Raw genomic sequence first — 20,833 nt, forward strand, 5'->3', positions numbered from 1 at the left:
AAGAAACGATTGAATGTAAATCAATTTATATACATTCATATTATATTATTGTACGCGTTGCGACCCATTTGTGTCAATTTCTAGGTCCGAAATATTAGCGACTTAGCTCCTTTAAGTAAGTTTAACACAGTTCATTTCTTAACTGTTTTATAACACTTATTGATTAAAATGAAAGAAGGGAAACTTGTTCTAAAATTTCCACATTTATTTTTTAGTAACAGTAAGTTTATATAATATTTTTGGTTTGAAACCATTTGGTGTTAAAAACATCTGTTATCCATTGGCTGCCAATTAAATCAAGAATAGATTTTAAGCTCTTAGTGCCTTGCGTATAAGTGTTTACATGGAACTGGACCTTCCTATCTAGCAGATCTGTTATTACCATATTTTCCCGGACGTCCACTCCGTTCTCAACAGGAACATCTTCTTATAATCCCAAAATATAAACTCAAATCATTTGGATACAGATCGTGTCTTCATATTGTGCCTGTTTTGTGGAATTCATTGACGCTGAACATTAAACTGTCACCCAGCCTAGAAACATTCAAAACTAACTTAAAAACTCATCTATTTACGGCCTATTATGGCACCCAGTCTGTGTAGCGCCTTGAGCATGCATACTAGCATGGAACTGTGCGCGATATAAATATACATATTATTATTATTATTATTTGAAACATGTGTTCAGGAATATAATCGTCAGCATTTGAATGGGTAATTATGTCTTTCTAACTGTGTGTGATTGCTATATTATAATGTCTCTACACCATATAAGATAAGGGTTTATTTCTGAATATTTATATTGACTATTCATGGATATTCTATTATGACGAATTGCACCGAAGTATTTAAATAGAAACGGCCGGATTCGTAAACCACTTTTAATCTTCGTTATAGCCGCCAACATCATACCATCATACCTGACACAAACACTGGTAGGCTGTATATATTCCAGCATCATACCTGAGAGACAGGTAGGCATGTACCTACTCCATTGTTTTTAAGTTGTTTATTTCCCAAAGCGGCCAGATACAATTGGTCTAGTTCATGATTTTTATTCCGTACCTCGGCCTAAACTAGAATGAGCTGTACACCAAAACCGTCACGAGCATACGGTGACCGCGCTTTTTGCATGTATGCACCACATCTGTGGAATAGCCTGCCAGCCTCTCTCCGTGATATAGATTTGTTTTTAGAAAATTTTATTGTTGAGGCCGCAAGATTATGAAATATGCCATACATTGTAAATATGCAACTAGAAATTATATAACATACTCGAGAGTTTTATAGTATTAGGTTAAGATGTCTAGTTATTGTTGATATTTCTTTTAATTACTTGTAATGTTATTTTTAGAATGATTTTATGTACTGTCTATCATTGAATTATACACTAGGTAATTACTATATTGATGTATTGCGGTTTGAGATGCTTTTATGTAAATCGCTATATTAAAAATAAATCATTATCATTATTACACTGCAGGTGTTTACGTCTAGGATATGTACCGGTGTTTGATTAATTAACTAAAGGTATCGAAGTATTGATTACATTTAACCAACAATCTCTCTCTCTCTCTCTCTCTCTCTCTCCCTCTCTTCTAACCACTGCTAAAGTGCTTTAGTTACATTCTAGACAAACTAGCTGAGAATTACAAGATAAAAAAAATATTTTTGTATACCAACATGCACATTGTATACCAACATGCATTTTGATCGTTTACATTCTTTTGAAATCATTTCTCATGCGATAGTAAGTTTATATAATATTTTCGGTTTGAAACCATTTGGTGTTAAAAACATCTGTTATACATATACATATTATTATTATTATTATTTGAAACATGTGTTCAGGAATATAATCGTCAGCATTTGAATGGGTAATTATGTCTTTCTAACTGTGTGTGATTGCTATATTATAATGTCTCTACACCATATAAGATAAGGGTTTATTTCTGAATATTTATATTGACTATTCATGGATATTCTATTATGACGAATTGCACCGAAGTATTTAAATAGAAACGTCCGGATTCGTAAACCACTTTTAATCTTCGTTATAGCCGCCAACATCATACCATCATACCTGACACAAACACTGGTAGGCTGTATATATTCCAGCATCATACCTGAGAGACAGGTAGGCATGTACCTACTCCATTGTTTTTAAGTTGTTTATTTCCCAAAGCGGCCAGATACAATTGGTCTAGTTCATGATTTTTATTCCGTACCTCGGCCTAAACTAGAATGAGCTGTACACCAAAACCGTCACGAGCATACGGTGACCGCGCTTTTTGCATTTATGCACCACATCTGTGGAATAGCCTGCCAGCCTCTCTCCGTGATATAGATTTGTTCGCCTCCTTCAAAACCGCACTGAAAACACACGTTTTTAGAAAATTTTATTATGCCATACATTGTAAATATGCAACTAGAAATTATATAACATACTCGAGAGTTTTATAGTATTAGGTTAAGATGTCTAGTTATTGTTGATATTTCTTTTAATTACTTGTAATGTTATTTTTAGAATGATTTTATGTACTGTCTATCATTGAATTATACACTAGGTAATTACTATATTGATGTAAAGCGGTTTGAGATGCTTTTATGTAAATCGCTATATTAAAAATAAATCATTATCATTATTACACTGCAGGTGTTTACGTCTAGGATATGTACCGGTGTTTGATTAATTAACTAAAGGTATCGAAGTATTGATTACATTTAACCAACAATCTCTCTCTCTCTCTCTCTCTCTCTCTCTCTCTTCTAACCACTGCTAAAGTGCTTTAGTTACATTCTAGACAAACTAGCTGAGAATTACAAGATAAAAGAAATATTTTTGTATACCAACATGCACATTGTATACCAACATGCATTTTGATCGTTTACATTCTTTTGAAATCATTTCTCATGCGATAGTATTCTTGCAATATTGTTTGGTCACGGCGGCTAATTCTTTGCTTCACGTTGTGTTTTTATCATGGACTCCAACTGGACATTCACACGGAAACAAAATGCCGGTAATACCACTTCTCAACTCGGGAACACACTGTTCTTCTAAAGTATGTTTCATATAAAGCAGGATACATAACTCGAAACCCAACTGCAAACTTCCGAAAAAGTTACATACTGTCGCTTCAGGAAAGTCGGATACTCTATTCATATCTGATAAAAGCGATTTATTAATTATTTGTTTGGTTTTGGGTGTAATTGTTTCTTTTTTTTGGGGGGGGGGGCGGTGATTCGGTCTCCCAAAATAGCCTCTTTTAAATCTGTTTGGTTTGAATTGATCAATTACTTGTGAAGTTGTTGTCCTTGACAAAGCCAACATATGCCAATAAATAGCTTGTGAACGTCTCGCCTTACATCAATGATATTGTAGATTTAGTACACAAACCCATTCGCTCGTTTATTTAAATAGAATTCATTGCTAGGAGTATTCTTTTTTTATATCTAGTGGCCGCCATAGTAAACTATAGCTTGTCCTATAAAATATTGTGGCCGGAACAGCTACTTTCTAATATTTCCATTTCATGTATACCCTCATATTTCCGTAGGCACGATTATTTGGTGGATTTATTCTTATTTAATCTTGGAATCCTTACTAATATAAATTCTATATGTACCCAATTATGTTTAATAATGCCGGGTCGTTTTTTATGTGATGTGCTTATCCCATTGTCTAGCATAGGGGAGCATGTTGATTTGGGGACAGCTCACTTTCCCCACATCTATTGTTTAGAGTCGAGGTCCACCCTGCCATGACTAATTAACCAACAACGGGGGTTTAAGGGGATTTAAAGTATAGTCTGTAACAAGTTTGTGACACTTTAACATAGTTAATAAATAAATACATTTTTATAGTTTAAATATTTATAAACACTTTGATAAACATGACAATTCACAGTCCAACAAAATTCATAACAGTGTTGAGGTATTCAATGGGGGTCTTGGCACCAGTTATTAATAAATTCTTCTCTTCTACGATTCTCTCATCAAGGCGGCGGTACTTTCTTCTTTTGGGAGCAAGTCTGCCCCCAGATTCTTTTTGTCTGCTTGTTAGTTCTACATCTTCCTGTTCAATCTTAATCAAGTCTAGAAACTTGTATATATTTGCATGGCCCGGACCAAGCTTCTGGAGTTTACAGTGCCAACTTTCCAAATGATTTGTTGTTTTTGGCCCCACAGTGACGAAATGGTTCCAGATTTCTCTTGTCACCATCGATCCACTGCTTTGTAAAATAGTCGGCAAACTGGTTGATTCGGGGATCTTCCGATTCGGATTATTCTATGGCATAAAACCAGGCATCTTCTATGTCACATGGTCGAACCAGCGCAAAGGCACGGGCACGCTTGGTGAAGAGGGTGACAGATGGGTCAGTTTTAAACAAAGTCTGGAGGCCGTTCTTCTGTGCATTCATCCACGCTGCCTGGCTGAGATGCAAAAAGCAGCCTTTCAAATCACAAGCAGATGAAGTACGGGTGGCATTTTGGGCGGCAACTTCGAAGTCGGTGACGATTTTTGTGGGGGGCAAGGGCGATGTTGTTCTCTGCAGCCTTCTCTTTGATGGTGTCGAAGAAAGTAAAATATGTTGACTGCTTCTTGTCAGGGATTAGGTCGTAGACTAGGGGACACATCTTATCGTTAATAAAGGCATGTATCGTGTAGAGCTGGTAAAACAGGCTAGGGCTGGTGTAGAAGGTGCCATCACAGGAGTAGGTGTCAGCTCTTGACAGGTGGTACAGGTTGTCTGGTATTGCAAACATTAGCATCTTATCTTGTTGGGACAGGAGGAACGGTTGTTGGGAAGATGACAATTTGTAGGTTGGTGGTAGGTTGATTTCTGACGGTCTGAGCGGAAGAGGTGGGACGTCCTTGGCACGGGACCGGTATATACTGGCTTGTAAGCTGTATAGTGTAGGGACGGTTGACGCCATATTATGTCCTTCGCGGTAGTTGAAGGCTGAAACAAAGAAACTAATTGTGTTACTAGATTCTCAATGACAGGATAACCAAATAATGAAAGTTTACTTCACTTAACCGTTTACATAAGATTTTTCAGATCCAATAATTCCGTAATTGTAAATGAAAAATCTATAAATCTTCATAATAAATATTGTTTCAAACGAAAGATTATTATTTTACATCGAAGCTCTTCTTTGTACAAAGAAGGTACAGCTCTGCAGTCAGTTCTGACTCTGGCCTTCATCTTCTCTACAACCTCTTGGACTACTATCTTGTTCTCCTCTGAAGGGTGGTCATGTTGAGGAAGAGGCGATGCTAGAATACCATCGCGAATGGTAACCCTAGCTGTACAGTATTTTTTTTACAACATTCCCAGTATATGATAATATTACGTCTAGATTTAACTCTGAATTTAAAACCATCTAGCACTAAATTCTGACCACCTTTAGTATTAGCAATGTATTTAAAGTTAACTAGAGCGTTTGCCATTTTGGAATGACCATTTGCGATTCAGAGGAGCTATATATATCAGCTAATAAGCTGTGATTAAATATCAGTAGTTTATTTGTTTTTATTTCAAATTAATTATTACATCAAAACAGCACACAATGTAAATTTATTAGTAAACTGATTTCACTAATTTGCCCAATCTACTGATGGTGGGAAGTGTTCACCAGTAACAATAATTAGAGTGAGAAGTTTACACCAATGATACTAATTGATTAAAACAGACTATAGTAATACACCCACGGTCTACTAATCTCCTAATCCTTTATCTAAACAATCAAATGTGGGGAAAGTGGGGTTAAACCGTTGATTTTATCGGCAGGGGTCGGCAGTAGATTATTTTTTTAGGTTTTTATTGTCTATATTTGTTTGGAATGTTTTTCTGAAGCAGTGCCTATTCGTATTTTCACTGTGCCTCAACCATGGCGGAAATGATAATCCTTATTGTATTCTACTTATTGAGTGAATGAACGTAGGGTTGATAAAGGGAGATTACTTAATTTACTACCTTTGTAATTTTGTTTGTACATGGTGAATTTCTATACCCCCACACTTTCATGTGTGGACGTATATTGTCGTCGCCCCTGTCCGTGAGGACGTCCGTCCATCCGTCCACAATTTGTTTGTAGACACTGTACAGGTCACAATTCTTATCGATTTTGACGGAACTTGAAATATAGGTTTATCTCCAAAAGATCTCGGTTGCTTTCGATATTGACATGTATCGGATTGAAACTTCATGGAGTATGGCCCCTGATTGTACGAATAATCACGTTTTTAGCTTGTGGACCCTATAGAAGTCACACTTTTAATCCTATGTTGATGAAACTTGGAATGTTAGTTTATAACCCAAAGATCTCGGTTCCTTTCGATATTCGCGCATATCGGACCGTAACTTCCCGAATTGTGGCCCCTGATTGTACGAAAAAATCGCGTTGTTAGCTTGATAAATTTAAATTTAAAAAAAAATGTTTTAGTATATCAACGGTACACCCTAGGAATGGTTGAAATCGAATTTCGTGAAAATCGGCCCAATTTTCTTCTGATTTAGTTGAAACTTGAAATGTAAGTTTATAACCTAAAGTTCTCGGTTCCTATCGATATTCGTGCATATCGGACCGTAACTTCCTGAATTATGACCCCTGATTGTTCGTAAAAAAGGTGTTTTTGGCTTGTGGACCCTATAGCGGTCAGAATATTTTATCCGATTTAACAAACAAGTTTGAATATATCACCGTTACACCCTAAGGATGGTTGAGTTCGCATTTCGTAAAAATCGGACCAAAACTGACAGACAAAATGACCGCCTCTCCTACTCAAATAGCGTAAAAATATGGTATATCAATGTTGTGGACCCTCTAGAGGTCACAATTTTCTTTTGATTTTGATGCAACTTGAAATGTAATTTTATGACGAAAAGACCTTGGATCCTTTCGATATTCGCGCATAACGGATAGTAAGTTCATAAATAATGGCCCCTGATTGTACGAAAAATCGCATTTTTAGCTTGTGAACCCTGTAGAGGTCACAATTTTTATCTGATTTAAAAAAATGTGTGAGTATATCACCATTACACACTAAGATCTTGGATCCTTTTGATAATCGCGAATACCCGAACTTAACTTCCTGGATTATCTCCCCTGATTGTTCGAAAAATGGCATTTTTGGCTTGCGGATTCTCTAGAGGTCACAACTTTTTTCCGATTTTAAAAACCGTTTAAATATTTCACCATTCCATCATAATTAGGGTTGTATTTAGGGAAAATCGAAATGAAACTGCCCAACAAAATGGCAGCTCTTTCTACGCAAATTGGGTAAAAGTATGCAATTTTTATCCAATTCTGATGAAACGTAAAACATATCTTTATATCCCAAAGATCTCAGTACCTTTTGATATTTCAGACCATAACTTTCTGGATTATTGCCCCTGATAGTACAAAAAATCCCGTTTGATTTTAGCTTGTTCTCTATCCATCTCTTGCAAAATGTAGGCGTATTCTGCCTGGCAGCCGCTGGTTATTATTCTGTTATCCCAAATCTTAGGATACGTGTTATTTTCTTCGCCCGTAATTTGTTTTAGTTGAGGCGGGGGTTCGTTATTTTATTTATGCATGTTATTTGATATGAGTATGCCACTCACTTTTTTGGAGCTGGATGTAAATATGTAGGACTTCGCATACCTGATCTGGTCTGACTGGTAGAAGGTATTATTCTTTATGAGATTACTTTGTACCTGATGATGTTTTGATTAAAGTGAATTATTGAAGACATTGTTATTTTCGTACATTCCCGTCCCATTCATTCCAAATTACCCGAATTGCTGCTGGCTAATCCCCTACCGAACGAATATTTAATATTCACAATATAATTTCGTAAGAAAGAGAGAGATTAATGGGGTTTAACGTCCACTCGACACAAACTAGGTCATTTCGGGACTAACATATGGTTTAATTTTATTTACATAATTGGCTTGCGCGCAGGGGTCTTCAGTAGTGGGGGGGGGGGGGAACCGGAGGACACGGAGAAAACCGACGAGGTTGGACAGGCCACCCTAATCCTTGTCACGTACGACCGGGATTCGAAAATACGCCAGTTGACTCAATGACAGGCCTTATGATACAGCGCGCACGTGCTAACCATTCGGCCACCCACCCCCCCAAATCCCCAAATAATTTCTTAAGATTGACGGTGAGCGGGTGACAATAAGAGTAGGGTGTAGCGCCGCTGTCCAGGCAAAATTTCCAACATCACAAATTTCATGGCGTATATCCGTCTTTATTAGGACGTTAAGTCCCATTTTTTACATAAGTTGAATAATGTTTATATTATTTTTCATACACAGATACAGTTGAAAAATGGCGGAACCTCTGGATCCAGGTAAGTAGACGATAAACAAGTCAATACATGACATCACACGACTTATGGCGTCATTATTTACCTGAAAAGTTGTACCGATTCGGTAAAATAATAGGGGACTTTATAGAGCAAAAATATGAATTTTTATTTAATTTAGAGAGATAACTCGTATCTCAGATATATTTAACTCGTAATTACAAGATAATCAAAATTACTTTGTTTTCATTTGATTGGTACTTTGTCTGTCCAACCTCGTGGGTTGTCTCTCGGTTCTCCGGTCTCTGCACACGTACAAGCGTAGTATTGAAATAAAATTGAACTATATTAAGCCCAATTGACCTGGGGCCTGTTTCAGGAAAATTTAACTAAGATAAAAATCCAAATTTTAGTAGATACTTCAATTTTGATTGGCTAAGGACTAAAATCAATCTAAGCCCAATTGATCTGGCTTTTATTATGGCATGTTTCATTAATAAATGACCATTTGTTTTTCATTTTAGGTGACCTGCCAAACCACGTGAGGATTTTAACGAAAAACAGCATAACTCTACGAACTGCACTTGCGGATGGAATTGAAGGCGTGGCACGGAATTTAAAAGGACGTTTTGTTCTTAGTGATGATCAATTGAAGAATATATTACAAATAGCCAAGACAGAACCAGCGAACGGTGTATCCGAATTAATAGACATAATAAAGGGCAGCCCGAAATATTTTGATGAATTTATCCAATGTTTAAATGAAAAAGGTTATACAGGATTGGTTAAGAAGCTTCAAGGTATGTATTACAAGTCTCAGTGGTTTGTGCGCATGCGTTCGTTGAGAATTAGAACTTGAATGGCAGTTTTGATTTCGTCATTCAGGCATTGATCCATCAAAAGTGGAGGAAAGAAGCCATTACGATTTAGTCCCCGTTTATGTTGTACATCCAGGGGCTGAACAGATTTTAGAAAACAGTGTACATATGAAATGTGAATCTGCACTATAATTTACACCAACCAGGGCCTTTATTTTGTATAATATTTTATATTGCTAATGCGGAAAATAAAGTAAAGCGTAACGAATTATGTAAGAGCTAACATATCTGTCTAATGCAGATCTTTCGTTGGTATCAAACGTTATATAAATCATTAATTATACATTTATTCTCATGCCAAACCCATAATCAACTCTCTAGACTATCAGATGGTTTGGATTTTCAAAGGATTTAATATGATTGACAGTTAATAATTTAATTAATAAATGGATAATCCAGACTATGTTTATTATCATAAAACGGTATCAATGGCAATCGTGACTACACTGTTCTTCAAACTCTGCTCAGAATGAAGTAACAAGTCATTTAACATAAAGAGCAGGGAGGACCTACCCGTTTTAAACTAAACGAAAACAAAACAGAATCTATACTGTATACAGGTCACAATTCTATGGAATACAATTACTGCTTTTTACTGAGCAACGTTTCGACTAGGCTTCTCTAGTCATTATCAAGCTATGATAAAAAATGAAAATATGACAGGACAATATATACATGTACACAACAATGCTAAGTTAATGCTGGCAAACCAGGGATGTAACTTAATTACGTGTACCTAATGGTAATCTGATTTAATTGTACGCTAATAAGTAATAATACCAATTAACCTAAAAACTGACTAATTGATTAATGGATAAGTTGATAAGAATCTATACTGATTGTTCCTAAACGCCTACTATCCGTATTATGGTAAGACACCCTCAAAAGACCTGATAAACATACAGAATCCAAAATTCTACACACACACACAAACCACCTGACTATGTGAAGATTTGGGAAAATGAACATTTATTTAATACTAATATTTTAGCAAGTTTTCAAACTGAAGCAGGTAGAAAAAATTCATCCAATTTGTGATTGCCCAAATAAAGATTAACTGACATAGATTATTTTCTTATGTACAGCCTAATTTACCACCAGAACAGTTGTATAAAGTATACCCCACTATTACCCTAGCTTTGATTTTTTATGGCGATCCAGATCATCCACATGATAGCAATTCTAACATGTTCCTTAAAGTAAAGAAAACATGGCAAATATATAAGGCCAAAATAGCCATAATATTTATATAAGAAATAAAACAGAACCTGTTATTTGTTACTTGTTCTTATAGATTACAAGAAAGATGGCAGTGATTCTAAAATTAATAGATTGAAGACACATCCAAACATAGAACATGTAAGTTATTTTCTATTCTTGTCTATTGATCAAAAAATATCAATAACTATACGTTGATTAATTACCAGAATTTATACCCATCAGACCAACACCTCTACAGCTGAATATTAACACAAATTAGAATATTATATGGATGCACAATTACTGACCTTATTACTATGTGACGTTTCTAAGAGGAAACTTTCGTCTTTATCATGGTACAAAAATGTGTTTCAAACACAAATAGCTAAGTTTCTTTTGTTTTGCTTTTTTTAGCCGAGTGGAATTCTTCAACCGGAACAAATCAAAGATTCACTCAATCTGTTTGGTGAGTATTCAACAATATTCCGTGCTGGATTCCGCCTTATTCTATTTTTATTTACACTTTTCATTTTTGTACGCCCGCATTTTCACGTGGACGTATATTGTCGTCGCCCCTGTCCGCCCGTCTGTCCGTCCACAATTTGTTTGGTGACACTCTGCAGGTCACAATTTGTATCCAGTTTTGACGAAACTTGATATATATATATAGGTAACTTCTTGGAGTATGGTCTCTGGATGTACGAAATATCACGATTTTAGCTTGTGGGCACTCTGCAGGTCACAATTTTTATCCGATTTTGACGGAACTTGAAATGTATGTTTATAACCCAAAGATCTTGATTCCTGTCGATATTCGCGCATATCTGATCGTAACGCATATCGGACTGTTCCTTCTTGGGTTATGGCCCCTGACTGTACGAAATATCGCATTTTTGCTTGTACAACCCTCTAAAAGGTCACAATTTATATCGGATTTCAAAAAAAGTTTCAATATATCACCGTTACACCATAAGGGCATCTGAGTTTGAACCCTTTCGATATTCGGGCATGTCCTGGATTATGTACCCTGATTGTACGCAAAGTCGCTTTTTTTTTAGCCTATTCGCTGTCCATCGCTAGCAAAATGTGGGTGTATCTTGCATGGCAACCGCTTGTTTAAAATTTTTATAGTCTGCAGGTCCTCGTAAACCCTAAAGATAATGTTTCCGAATATTGATCCTCACGATCTGGACATGGATTAACATTACTTTATATCGGCATCACGTGTGCTTTTTGAATATAATGTTAATCCGAAAAGAAATGAAATGAAATGAAATGAAATGAAATGAAATGGAGTTTAACGTCCTACTTTTCTGCTCCTAACCTGGGCTAATGAAGACGGGCATACGCCATACAGTGTGCTATGAGGGAAATTTTGCCCCGACAGCGGCATTACGGCCTACTCTTATATCGAATTCCAACTGCCAAGGGATCTTTTACATGCACGCCAATGTGTACACGGGACCTCGGTTTTTCGTCCCATCCGAACGACTAGACAGCTTTCCTTGTCAGCCCCTCCGTCCTGCATCACTGACAAGGGAGAACCACGCCGGAAAATCTGGATGAACTTTCTCGGCCAATGCAGTTGGAATTCGATATTAGAGTGGGCCGTAGCTCCGCATTCCAACATAATGAAGGTTGAATTTGATTTTCGGGAAAATCGAAATGGTACTGCCCGACAAAATGACCACTCTTTTTACGCAAATGGCTGTGTGTAATACGAAGGTTGTGGACCATCTAGAAGTCACAATTTTTATTCGATTTTGATAAAACTTAAAACATATATCTTTATATCCCAAAGGTCTCAGTCCTTTTTGATATTTGAGCATTTCAGACCATAACTTTCTGGATATGGTTGACTTCGTATTTCGATTGGATGGCCGAATGGTTAGCAGGTGCGCGCTGTATCATGAAATCTGTCATTGAGTCAACTGGCGTGGTTTGGATTCCCCGGTTGTACGTAACAAGGAGTAGGGTCGCTGTCCAACCTCGTGGGTTTTCTCCGGGTACTCTGGTTTACTCCCACTGCTAAAGACCCCTACGCGCAAGCGAATTATTGAAATAAAATTCAACCATGTGTTAGTCCCGACATGACCTAGTTTGTGTCAAGTGGACGTTAAACCCCATTTCCCTCTCTCTCTCGAATTTCGTGAAAATCGGACTAAAACTGACAGACAAAATACACCCTAATGATGGTTGAGTTCGAATTTCGTGAAAATCGGACCATAAGTGCCAGACAAAATGGACGCCCCTTTGATCCGATTTGGATGAAACTTGAAATACATGTTTACAACCCACAGATCTTGGTTCCTTTTGATATTTGCGCATATCAGATTCTAACTTCCTGATTTATGGCCCCTTATTGTACGAAAAATCTTGTTTTTAGCTTGTGGTCCCTCTAGAGGTCACAATTATTATCTGATTTACAAAAACGTTCGAATATATCACCGTTACACCGTAATGTTGGTTGAGTTTAAATAAAAATCGGACTAACACTGTCTGACAAAATGGCCGCCCCTCGTACGTAAATAGTGTAAACATCTGGTATATCAAGGTTGTGGACCCTCTAGAGGTCACAATTTTGATACGATTTTGATAAAACATGAAATACATGTTTATAACCCACAGATCTTCTTTCCTTCTGATATTTGCGCATATCGGATCGTAACTTCCTGAATTATGGCCCTTGTTTGTACGAAAAGTCACGTTTTTAGCTTGTGGTCCCTCTAGAGGTCACAGTTTTTATCTGATTCAAAAATATATTTTAGTATATCACCGTTACACCCTAATGATGGTTGAATTTGAATTTCGTGAGAATCGGACCGAAACTGCCGGATAAAATGGCCATCCCTCTATGCAAATAGTGTAAATATATGGTATATCAAGAGGTCATAATTTGAATCCGATTTTGATGACATTTGAAATACATGTTTATAACCCACAGATCGTGCTTTCTTTTGATATTTGTGCATATCGGATCATAACTTCTTGAATTATGGCCCTTGATTGTTCGAAAAATCGCCTTTTGTTTAGCTTGTTTTCTATCCATCTCTTGCAAAATGTGGGTGGACGTATCCTATCTGGCAGGTACTGGTTTATTTAATGGATCTGTCCACCCGCTCGTCTGTCTGTCTGCCACACATTTTGGTTATGATACAATAACTCTCCTTCTAATTGAACTAGAATGTTCAAACTTGGTGAAGGTGTTTATGGAGTTCGAAGATGAGCATTTTCTGCTTAGGGTAAGAGATAAGCAATGTATTGGTTAATGCTTTGGGACACGATAACTTTGGTTCTAATTAAGTGAGCTTGATGGAACTTGGTGTATAGTTTCGTTACATCAATATTTTGACTAAGTTTGATAATGAGTATTTTCGGCTCCTGGTAAGCAGAGTGATAAGCAATTTGATTGGTCGAGACTTTGGAGCTTGACAACTTTGATTCTAATTGAGTGATAATGATGAAACTTAGTTCAAGTTTCATTACATCAATGCCTTAACAAAGTTCGATACTGAGCATTTCCTGCTTAGGCAAAGTAAAAACTCTAATCTGATTGGTCGAGATATTGGAAAACAATAGCCCTCCTTCTTATTAAGGTAGAATGTTAAAATTTGGTATTTCGATGGGGGTCATCAGCCTCACTGCTGGTGTGTTGTTTTTATACGCCCACATTTTCATGTGAACGTATATTGTTGTCGACCCTGTCCATCCGTCCAAAAATCTGTCCGTCCGTCCACAATTGTTTGTGAACAATCTACAGGTCACAATTTTTATCCGATTTCAATGAAACTTGAAATATGGGTTTATCACCCTAAGATCTCGGTTCCTATCGATATTGGCATGTATCGGACTGTAACTTCATGGATTATGGCCCTTGATTGTACGAAAAATAATGTTTTAGCTTGTGTATACTGTAGAGGTCACAATTTTTATCCGATTTGGTTTAAACTTGAAATTTATGTTTATAACCCACAGATTCGCGCATATCGGGCCGCTGATTGTACGAAAAATCATATTTTTAGCTTGTGGACCCCATAGAGGTCACAATTTTTATCCGATTTAAAAACTGTAACAATATATCACCGGATGGTTGTTCGAATTTCTTAAAAATCGGACCGAAACTGACAAACAAAATGGCCGCCCCATGTCGCAAATAGTGTTAAAATATTGTGTATCAGGGTTGTAGACCCTCTGGAGGGTCACAATTTTCATCTGATTTTGATGAAACTTGAAATGCATGTTTATAACCCACAGATCTCAGTTCATTTCAATATTCGTGCGTATCGGACCATAACGTTCTGAATAATGGCCCCTGATTATACGAAAAATCACGTTTTTAGCTTGTGGAACCCATAGAGGTCACAATTTTTATCTTATTTAAAAAAACGTTAGAATATATCACCGTTACAGCCTAAGGATGGTTGAGTTCGAATTTCGTAAAAATTGGACCGAAACTGACGGACAAAATGGCCGTCCCTTGTTCGCAAATAGTGTCACAATATTGTGTATAAGGGTTGTGGACCCTCTGGAGATCACAATATTTATCTGATTTTGATGAAAGTTGAAATGCATGTTTATAACCCACCCAAATATCTTGGTTCCTTTCTGTTTTCGTACATATCGGATCATAACTTCCTGAATAATGGCCCCTGATTGTACAAATATAGGGTAAGCTTACGCAAATAGTGTAAACATCTGGTATATTGAAGTTGTGGACCCTCTCTCTAGAAGTCACAATTTTGATCCGATTTGGATGAAACTTGAATTACATGTTTATAACCCAAAGATAATGAAGGTTGAATTCGTATTTTGGGAAAATCGAAATGAAACTGCCCGACAAAAAATTGCCGCTCTTTGTACACAAATTGTGTAGAAATGTGTAATTCGAAGGTTGTGGTCCCTGTAGAGGTCACAATTGTTATTCGATTTAAAAAAGTGTGAACATCATTACACACTAAGATCTGGCTTCCCTTTGATAATCGCGGATTCCCGAACTTAACTTCCTGGATTATGGCCCCTGATTGTTTGAAAAATCACATTTTTAGCTTGCGAATTCTCTAGAGGTCACAATTTTTTTTTTATTTTTAAAACCGTTTAAATACATCACCATTCCAACATAATGAAGGTTGAATTTGATTTTTGGGAAAATCGAAATGAAACTGCCCGACCGCTCTTTGTACGCAAATGGCCGTGTGTAATACGAAGGTTGTGGACAGTCTAGAGGTCACAATTTTTATCCGATTTTGATGAAACTTAAAACATATATCTTTATATCCCAAAGGTCTCAGTTCTTTTTGATATTTGCACATTTCAGGCCATAACTTTCTGGATTATTGCCCCTGATTGTACAAAAAATCGTGTTTGTGGATCCTGCCTGACAGCCGCTGGTTTTTATATTTAAACCAGTTTTGATCAGAACATCCTCAAGAATTATCGTCACCCCCACCTCAAATTCACGAGGAATCCCCCCTTCAAGTTCTTAAAAAGCTGTTACAATTAGATTATTTAAAAATTTGGACAACAACAGTTTTTTCTGCAAACTAGAATTAACTGACAGACCTAGTCATTTTACCAATATGAGGTAGTCTGTGGGTTCAACACCATTGATATAGTTTAATTGCTCTTAGATAGACTTCAATCTGGCTCCCCTAAATCATAACCAGCCCATACCCGACTCGGCAGATTCCGGTACTCTACATTTAGCCTCGGCGTATGACAGTAAGTGATATGTACCTACACCGGTTTACTTATTGGGAGAACTTGCCGCTTCAAGAAAGAAGTTCTCAAAATTGCGTCTTTCGAAGAGTGTGTAGAATTTTCAGTGCAAAGTTGTTTAAAGAAAATCGGATAAACTAGAGAAAACAAAAAACACCTCCAGACATTGAAGGCTTTGTATGCTAAATCTATTTTCAAAGGCTTTGTCATGGGCGACGCCGTTGGTAATCCGGGAACTTGAAAGTAGTTCCAATGGCAGACTTTGTCATACAGTCGAGGCTAAGTGTAGGGTATTGGCGTCTGCTGATGTTTGCTGAGTTACTCATACACAAGTCGATAGAAATTGGATGGTCATGATTGTTAATGTATTGAAAATGAAATAAAATGAATTGGCGAATAATATTCCTACTGTTTTGCTCCGGCTGGGCCAATGAGGACAGACATAGACCAAACAGTTGGCAATAACTTTGATGGATATTTTGCCCCAACAGTGGCGCTGCAGCCTACTCCTTTATCAAAATCCAACTGCCAACAACTATTTTACGTGCTCTTTAATATGTACACAAGACGTTGCCACGCACACGTCTTTTATCCATCCGCACAAGTATCGAACTCAGAACCTCCAAGCTACCGAGCCAGTGCCTTAATGTATTTAAACACGTTTGTCATTTAATAATTTAATTTGATATTTAATCTGTTATCGTAACAATGGTAGCAATAAAAATCAAGACTACGCTATTCTTATCAAAGCTTCAATCACTGATAACTTCGCCCAGAATATTTTTTTTTAAATGAAATGGTAAAGTATAATATGTTGCCCAGCAGCAGTTGAATCTGAATCAGTCTGATGGATAGGCCTATTTGTCAGTTCAATGTCGTAAAATTACGCGAAGTAGCCACCCTATGCTAATTATCATAGAGACCTATAGCCAATTTCAAGTTTTCTGAACTTGGAAGTCGTTGGCTTGAAATAAATATCCAACAAAACAAATTACACCTGTGTTGGTGTTCTAATTAAAATGGAAATGTAATTTACAAAAACATCCTTGGGGGTAATGCTTAATCTACACCCACGGGTGTGACGGGTGTAAACTATTTAAGTGTAACATTACAATGTTTGAGTGCATCAGGCAGATTACACTACTGGAAGTGGCAACTAGTTTCCATCTGAAATGGTTTAATGTTCTACACTAGTTGGGTGTTATCGGTTTAAACCACTAAAGGCTAGGAGTTATCCCTATTTAGGTGTGGCAACTAGTTTCCACCCTAATTGGTGTAAACTACCTTATTATTTTTAACAGTGTAATATCAAGGTTGTGGACAATTATTATCCGATTTTGATGAAACTTAAAATATATGCGCATATAGGACCCTAACTTTCTGTATTAAGGCCCCAGATTGTATGCAAATCGTTTTAACATGTTTTCTGTCAATCTCTAGTAAAATGTGACCGTATAATGCATGGCAACCGCTTGTTTAAAATTGTAATATTTGGCAGGTCCTCGTAAACCAAAAATGAAGGCATCATAAACACTTCTTTAGATACTATAAATTAATATTTTACTATTCTATAAGATGATCATTATTTATATCAACATTGTCACATTTCCCACCAATTTTTCGGCATTGGACCTCTTGAACACCCCCCCCACCCTCGGTCTAGAAATACTAGGTATCATAACTTCTCCTCTCGGGTGACGACCACCCCCAGCCCACCACATGAGCCACCAGACAATGTATTGAGTGCTGCTTTGGGTGCTAGGGAAATAAACGTTTCATTCATTGTGTGATTGCACAAAGATAACTATCATAGTTTTGTTTTCATATGTTCAGCCTATTTTGACTCAAGAACAGTTCTATAAATTATACTCCACTATTATCCTAGTTTTATATGGCGATCCCGATCATCCAAATCATAGTAATACTAACATGTTCCTTAAAGAGACATTATGTCATATTTAGATAAAGAGCTAGCCATTCTTGCTATAACAGTTCCAAAATAGATAATGTAAAATGAATAATTCGAAAATTTGATTTAAATTACTCTATTGCGAGCGAAGATATTAGCCTTTGAAGGCTTGACAAGACGTTTGCAATAATTTCAACCACCGTACTGGTTGTTCGAAGCTAAGTCTCGCTCCTCTATTTTTAAATTAAATCAAAATATGGCTAAACCGTTATAATCTTTTTAATATCAGAGAAATCTGATGCCATCGAGAGTTGATTATGGCCTGGATCAGTTAATTAATGTCTAATTAATCATTTAGAAAACATTTCAGGCCTAAACAAAGACCTGCAATAGGCAGATTTAGCTCTTGCATAAGGCTGACCTTAAAAATATCTTTGTTTCGCCTAACGCGACCGACTAACTAAAACCACCCCCGACTTAAATTATTTTATTGCACTTTTCCACGATCTTTTTATTTTATTTTGTGTGTCAACCTGAAATATATCACGAGAGTTATTTCCCTTTACTATGGCTATAGTTTGATTCATTATTGAAACTGGTTGATCAAGACGAAAGCGTCATAGGTGTCGCTTCTCAACAAAATGGTTGCAGACGAATACACGTCCATTCCCACGAAATGATTCTGCTTCTATGTCTGTGGTGCGTAGTTTTAAACATGACGACGATATTTTCAATATCCGTTTTCGAGAAAAATGAAGGCACAACCCGCAGTATCGTTAAAAACGTGTTGAAGGAGTTTCACACTTCAAGTTCGTCGCAAATCGTTTGCGAGTCGGGCATCACGAAAAATTCCCGATGTCATTCACTCATTTATTTTTTTGCCAATTGAATAAAGAAGACGAATGTTTCCACCCGGAAAATTATTAAGCTGTCAAATTAGCTCTTAAGTTTAATAAAAAAAACTTTCAGTTCGTTACTTTTTACGTCAGACCCCAAATTCATTAAACAAAATTAATGAATCTGTAGTATACAGCTAATAAGTTTTCTTAAATTAGAGAAACCCATAACAATCATATAATGTCAAAGTAGCCACAATATTTATATAAGAAATAAAACAGAACCTGTTATTTGTTACTTGTTCTTATAGATTACATGAAAGATGGCGGTGATTTTAAAATTAATAGATTGAAGACACATTCAAACATAGAATATGTAAGTTATTTTCTATTCTTGTCTATTGATCAGAAACTATCAATAACTATACGTGGATTAATTACCAGAATTTACCCATCTAACCAACACCTGACAGATAGATATAATATTATATCAACACAAATTTACATTTTATGGATACACAATTACTGAGTTAAATACTAAGTGGAAACTTTCGTCTTTATCAAGCAAATGATACAAATTATAGACATATGAAATCAAATGAAATGGGATTTAACATCCTGCATTTTTGCAAACATAGAGAGATACACGGTAGGATAAACGTTTCAATCGCATTTTCGAAAAAGACTGAAGCAATTTTATCAACAAACTATTACTAAATTAAACTATTACTGTTACGCCGCCAAAATGCCTATAAAATTATGTGTTTTAAACACAAATAGCTAAGTTTCTTTCGTTTTGCTTTTTTAGCTGAGTGAAATTCTTCAAGAGGAACAAATCACAGATTTAGTCAATCGGTTGGGTAAGTATTTAACAATATTCCATGCTGGATTCCATTCCATTCTTCTTTACACTTTTCATTTTCATACGCCCACATTTTCACGTGGATGTATATCGTCGTTCACCCTTTCTGCCTGTCCGTCCGTCCAAAATTTTTTTATCGACACTCTACAGGTCACAATTTTTATCCGATTTTGACGAAACTTGAAATATAGGTTTATCTCCCAAAGATCTCGTTTTCTGTCGGTATTGACCTTTATCGGATCGTAACTTCATGGAGTATGGCCCGTGATTGTACGAAATATCACGTTTTTAGCTTGTGGACACTCTGGAGGTCACAATTTTTATCCGATTTTGGCGAAACTTGAAATGTATTTGATGACCCAAAGATCTCGGCTCCTTTTGATATCCGCACATATCTGACCGTAACTTCTTGGATTATGTTTATATGGTTATATCCAAAAGATCCCAGTTCCTGTCGATATTAACGCATATCGGACTGTCCGCTCTTGGATTATGTCCCCTGATTTACAAAATATCGCACTTTTGCTTGTACAACGTTCCAGAGGTCACAATTTGTATCGGATTTCAAAAAAAGTTTATATATCTAACCGTTACACCATAACGGCATCTGAGTTCGACCCCTTTGGATTCTTTCGATATTCGCGCATGTCGGACTGTCGCTTCCTTGATTACGGTCCCTGATTGTACGAAAAACCGCCTCTTTTTTTTTAGCTTATTCTCTGTGCATCGCTAGCAAAATGTGGGTGTATCTTGCATGGCAACTGCTTGTTTAAAATTTTAATAGTCTGCAGGTCCTCGTAAACCCTAAAGATAATGTTTCCGAATATTGATCCTCACAATCTGGACATGGATTAACATTACTTTATATCGGCATCACGTGTGCTTTTTGAATATAATGTTAATCCGAAAAGAAAGTGTGAAGAAATGAAAAGTATTATCATAGGATAAATTTTAAAATATTTTAGACATTCATGGTTTCCCACTAATAGACATGGCTAGTAATCGGGGACTGGCTAACCTGTTGTTTATATTTTATTACAGGTGAGAAGAATAGAGATAGTCCAGAACTGAGGATTCTGAAAGGTACATTGAACAGATGTTAACTTAAATTTACCTAACCAGCAA

The 20,833-nt window shown here is 36.5% G+C and overlaps 1 protein-coding gene across 4 annotated transcripts in view; it reads left to right on the plus strand.

Annotated features, from left to right (window-relative positions):
* The window catches only part of LOC126825554 (serine/threonine-protein phosphatase 6 regulatory ankyrin repeat subunit B), a 48,657-nt gene that overhangs the window by 19,377 nt on the left and 8,447 nt on the right, over positions 1-20,833 (plus strand). The window contains exons 1-8 of one of the 4 annotated variants that reach the window (XM_056101819.1): positions 2,063-2,137; positions 8,319-8,353; positions 8,833-9,108; positions 10,481-10,545; positions 10,801-10,852; positions 19,158-19,222; positions 19,655-19,706; positions 20,750-20,791. In XM_056101819.1, the coding sequence (XP_055957794.1) occupies positions 8,332-8,353; positions 8,833-9,108; positions 10,481-10,545; positions 10,801-10,852; positions 19,158-19,222; positions 19,655-19,706; positions 20,750-20,791 (574 nt within the window). In that variant the 5' untranslated portion in view covers positions 2,063-2,137; positions 8,319-8,331. Of the gene's footprint in view, positions 1-2,062; positions 2,138-8,318; positions 8,354-8,832; positions 9,109-10,480; positions 10,546-10,800; positions 10,853-19,157; positions 19,223-19,654; positions 19,707-20,749; positions 20,792-20,833 lie in introns of those variants that run through there. The other 3 variants (XM_056101818.1, XM_056101821.1, XM_056101820.1) reach the window with 3 other exon arrangements.

This window comes from Patella vulgata, chromosome 6 (genome assembly GCF_932274485.2).
Source record: "Patella vulgata chromosome 6, xgPatVulg1.2, whole genome shotgun sequence".
Lineage (NCBI taxonomy): Eukaryota > Metazoa > Mollusca > Gastropoda > Patellidae > Patella > Patella vulgata.